We start from the raw sequence: 4,808 nt of genomic DNA on the forward strand, positions 1-4,808 counted from the left end.
GTACAAATGAGTGTGGGCTGTCAGAGCTGAGAAATGGGGCAGAGGTGCCAGGAGGTTTCTTTGCCTTTTCACACAAAACTGACCTGTGGCCCCATGCTGAAAGCTGGGCTGGTTCTTCTTTTACTGCCCTCAGTGCCACTGTGGTAACTGTGCTGAAATCATCAGAGCCCTGTTGGTATCAGGCTGTTACCACACTGCTCTTGTTAGGATTTGAGTGAGGAGTTTGAAGACTTGTGGGGCTTTCAGGCTTGAGAAGCTGAAGTGTGCAACTATTTAATAATGAAATTATGCAGAGTAGGAGTGCCAGGTTAACAAAGCAGGAGTGCCAGGTTAACAAGGAACCTGAAGTCATCACTCTCTGCTTTAGGTCACTCTCAGGGGTGTATCCAGACTGGAAGCTCAGCACAGATCTGATGCCTATTGGCAAAGCTGCAGCACTGGAGGCTGATCTTTATTCAAAGATGGGTTGAAATATCAACCTTTGTGTCAGGGTTAAGGGGGTCACAGCTGGTACAGAGTACCTGGGTTGTTATTTTCCAGCAAGCGAAGTCTTCCATCTCTTCTCTGCATTAGAATTTTCCATCCTTCCAGTTGCATTTCAGCTGAAAAGAGGAATGGGAAAGGAGAGATGTGCTGGGACAGTCTGTTGTGGAGACAGACTGGGTGTCACAGGATATGCTGGTACTGTCTCATGTTCATTATCTCAATTATTTATCCTCCCTGCTGGAATATTTCTAAAACAAATCCTACCATGTGTTTTGAGGTTGGGATTCATAGAGTGAAATCACAACTCCTTTCTCAGAGTTTAGCTGGAAAAATACAAATCTGCCAACTAGGAATAGAAGAGAAATAAACTGTGGTTCTGTGTAGCAACAAGTGATGGATTTCTGCAGATATGGAAAGCGTCTGCTCTGCAGTCACAGGTCAGAGAGTGTGTGCATTTGCCCCAGTGTTGTATTTGTTCCATGAGAAATAATGATGTGAGATTCTCAAGCTCTTCTAAATAACACAGATTGCTTCCACCCTGATCAGAAAATTCAGCTTCACAGTCCCAGGCCTTGGAACCAGCAGCCATCAAGATCAGACACTAAATACTTCAGAGCATCGTGCTTAGGGAAGATATTTATTAACTTGATTTGTCACCACCATTCTCAGTCTTTCTGCAAGGACAGCTGTGGATTGCAGCCCCTGAGGAGTCCCTGGTGTGTTGTGAGGGAGCTTTGAGTGGAGTGTCTGACACTGCAGCCCTGAGCATTCATCTCTGCCTTCCAAAGCTTTGTCTGCTTGTTGGTCAGATAAATAAATGTCACATGGATTTGTTGGCAGGACTCGTGCCTTAGTAAGGTCTTTTGCATGAGGATATCCACTTTCTGGATTATTTAAATGTCTTTTGGGCCCAGTCTAAGTACCTTGGGTGTGGATCTGGGTTTCCAGGCATTTCACAATAGAAAGGATCAGAGATCAAATCCAGCCTGAACTTAAGTAGTTCTATTTCTGACCCAGGCTGTGTTTTCTGCCTGTTTCAACATCACTGACATGAAGATCATATTAGTACAAATATTACATGCAATGAAACTGCTGGTTTCCCTCTTCTTCTGTCACTTTGTCCATTTAAACCAAACCTTTCCTGTTGCAAATGCACCTGAGAGGGCTCTTTGAGACAGAGCAGAGAGAGCTGCTGGACTGGTGCTGTCCCTGAAGCCTGTCCTTCCCCTGGGGAGCTGGTTGATGCACAGGGGTGATACAAATCCCTTTTTTAATGAGCTGAGCTCTCCAGAGGGACCTGAAGTGCTCAGTCCATCTCAAAGGTGGTTTTCAGGCAGTTCAAGTCAGTCTCTCTAAACCTGTGGGAGTTACTGATATGTGCAAGCCGGCAGAAGTGAGAATAGGACTCTGTGTTTCATTTGCTCTGTAACACATCTGGTGCCTCTTTTGGCTCCTGGGAGCATTGGATTTATTCACTCTTATCTTTCTGTGGGGATGAGCAAGATCAAAAGCCTGAAGCCAGTTCCATACAGAAACCAATTCCCTGTTTCACACACCACAAGCAGATCCAGACCAAACAAGCCTCACCCATTTCCTTCCCTGCACATAGGACAGTGCACGTATGGCACTTGCATGCTCATGGGTCAATTCAAGCCAAAAGAGATTGCCCAAGATCTATTGCAGAAAATAAAAATAAAAGAAAGTCCATGTCAGTACTGACCTCCATCTGAGTGTTCCTGAAGCATCAGATGCTTTTTCTGCAGAATGTTGTATATTATGAGGGAAAATCTATGTCTGGCTCCTTTGGGAAGCTACACAGCTCCTCACAGAGGGCCAGTGTGAGAATTCCTTTGGAAAGTGGATGCAGTGGGTTGCTGTTAGCACTCAAACAATCTTTTTAGCCTGTAAAGCACCAGGGTGGAACATCCCAGCTTCCTGTTCTTCCAAGCCATGCACTCAAATCTTTTCGTGGCTGAGAGCCACCAGGGCATGCAATGTGCTCCACAAAGCCAGCAAGAGACTGAGGCTGGAGACTGGAAAGGTCTCCTTGGGGGCCTTGTGCAACAGGGGACAAATCTTGTTAGGGGGACAGCAGAGCCCTGGGGTTGGGGTGCTCCCTCAGGGCAGAATCCATGTTCACCCACTCCTTGCCATAGGGAACCTTTGGGTTTCCCCACCATCCACTGCATCTCTGCAGCCTCAGCTGCACCTGAGCAGCCTGTAGGGGCTCAGGAACTACAGGACAACATTCCCAGCCCCATGGAAGCACCAGAGTTAAATACTTCTGTGACTGTGTTCACAGGGGTCTGAGGATGAGAGAAGAGATGAGGATCTGACTCCATGTTTCAGAAAGCTGATTTATTATTTTATGATATATATTATATTAAAACTATACTAAAAGAGTAGAAGAAAGGATTTCATCAGAAGGCTAGCTAAGAATAGAAAATGAATGGAAATTATAACAAAGGCTTGTGGCTTGGACAGAGAGTCTGAGCCAGCTGACTGTGATTGGCCATTAATTAGAAACAACCACATGAGACCAATCATAGATCTGCCTGTTGCATTCCACAGCAGCAGATAATCAATGTTTACATTTTGTTCCTGAGGCCTCTCAGCTTCTCAGGAGGCAAAATCCTAAGGAAAGGATTTTTCATAAAATGTGTCTGTGACATACTTCCATGGCCAGTCAATGGAAACTGAGTCAATGAAAGACTCTGTCCCTTAAGGAGCACAAAACACACACAGAGATATGTTTCTGCTCTATGGGACATGAGCTGTGATTCATCACCTGAATATGGATGGTTTATCCTTTGAAATGCTCCATGCTGTAAATCATTTTCCCTTTTTGAGAGCTGCTGGGCTTCAGAAGTCATGAGAGGTGAGGGGTCTCTGAGAGCTGGGAGTGGGCAGTTCCACCCTGCTGCAAAACACTGGGAAAGCACCTTGTTGATTAAATCTCTGTTCAGGGCTTTATCCTCCTTCACTCACTTCAAAATTGCTGAGATGAAACCAGAGGTAAAGCAGCAGGCCTTGTGTTTAGATAAGGAATGTCCTTTGGAGGGAGCAGTCACTTTAACCTGCACTCAGAGCTCCTTCTGGCAGTGTTTGTTCTCACTGAGGCTCCTGTCAGGACTCCTTTGGTGGCTGCTCACTGTCTGCTGCTCCTCTGCAGCAAAGGGAGATGGAAACCACTTCATGCTGCAGCTCTGGGCTGCACCAGCCCTGGGATCTGCCTTGGGTTTCCTGGCTGTCATTGAGATGGATGCTCTGTCTCATTTGTTGGGAGTGGTAGCATCCCTGGGAGCCCAGGGATGGAGCAGGACTCCACAGAGATGGGCATTTTGTGTATTCATTGCTTTCCTTGGTATTTAAACAGGAAAATAGTAGAGGGGAGAGCATTAAAGGGAGTGAAGGCTGTGCAGCCTGGTGTCTGTGAGGTGGGAGCAGGTGCCACACCAGCCTGCACCAGTGCCAGGACAAGTGTCTCTGCCTATGACAGCAGGTCATGCTGGTTGGCAGCATGAAAAGTCTTAAAACTGATTTTTATTTCATCTACCTTCTGCATTTTGGGACCTTCATTTCACACTCTGCCCCACTGAACATCCCCAAACAAGGTTCATGTAATGTGGCTGGTGAGCTGTGCACTGGATTTGAGTATTTATTTTGCCCCACAACTGATCTTGACTCACTTTTCCATGAGCCCTGGATAAAGGGATCAGCCTGGAGCTGTGGGTGAGCACCCAGAGCAGCTGGCAGTGTGGCATGGCTGTGTTTTGTTCTCTCTGTGACATGGCTGTGTTTTGTTCTCTCCAGAATGCATGAACTGCACCAGGCTGGCTGACATGAGCGAGAGGCTGAACACACTGGAGGCCAAGGTAAGGAGCTGCCTTTATTCTCCTGTTCCACCAAAATTCAGCAGAGTTTCTGCTGAAAAACACATCGAGTTGGCTGGCCTGGATTGATCAGTGCCTCTTCCTCTCTCCATGGCAGTGGCTCTGCCCCAGAACATGAGGCACTGTTTGCCCCCAGCCCTGCTCCTTCCCTTCCCCTTCCCACATGGCTGCATCCCTGTCTCAGCCCAGCTCCTCCAAAATACTGCTCAGACCTCAGAAACACTGTGCCAAGTGTTGCCATCATATTAATTTGTCACTATTTGCCTGTCCCACCTGCCCTCCCTCTGCTCTGCTCTATTGCTTCAAGTGCAATCCAGTCCTGCTTTTTTTATCCCTTTTCTGAAGGGTGGGAGGCTCTCATGCATAGTTTAGTGGAGACAAATATTAGATGGAGACCTTCACATTGTGAAGTTGGTTTTTTTTCCCTAC

General features: G+C 46.8%; 1 protein-coding gene across 5 annotated transcripts in view; it reads left to right on the forward strand.

Annotated features, from left to right (window-relative positions):
- Positions 1–4,808, forward strand: part of COL26A1 (collagen type XXVI alpha 1 chain) — a 172,047-nt gene that overhangs the window by 121,253 nt on the left and 45,986 nt on the right. For all 5 annotated transcript variants that reach the window (XM_014308859.2, XM_031060595.1, XM_031060596.1 and 2 more), the window contains exon 4: positions 4,300–4,361. In XM_014308859.2, coding sequence (XP_014164334.1) covers positions 4,300–4,361 — 62 coding nt within the window. The remainder of the gene's footprint in view (positions 1–4,299; positions 4,362–4,808) is intronic.

The sequence above is a fragment of the Geospiza fortis genome, unplaced genomic scaffold (assembly GCF_000277835.1).
Source record: "Geospiza fortis unplaced genomic scaffold, GeoFor_1.0 scaffold425, whole genome shotgun sequence".
Lineage (NCBI taxonomy): Eukaryota > Metazoa > Chordata > Aves > Passeriformes > Thraupidae > Geospiza > Geospiza fortis.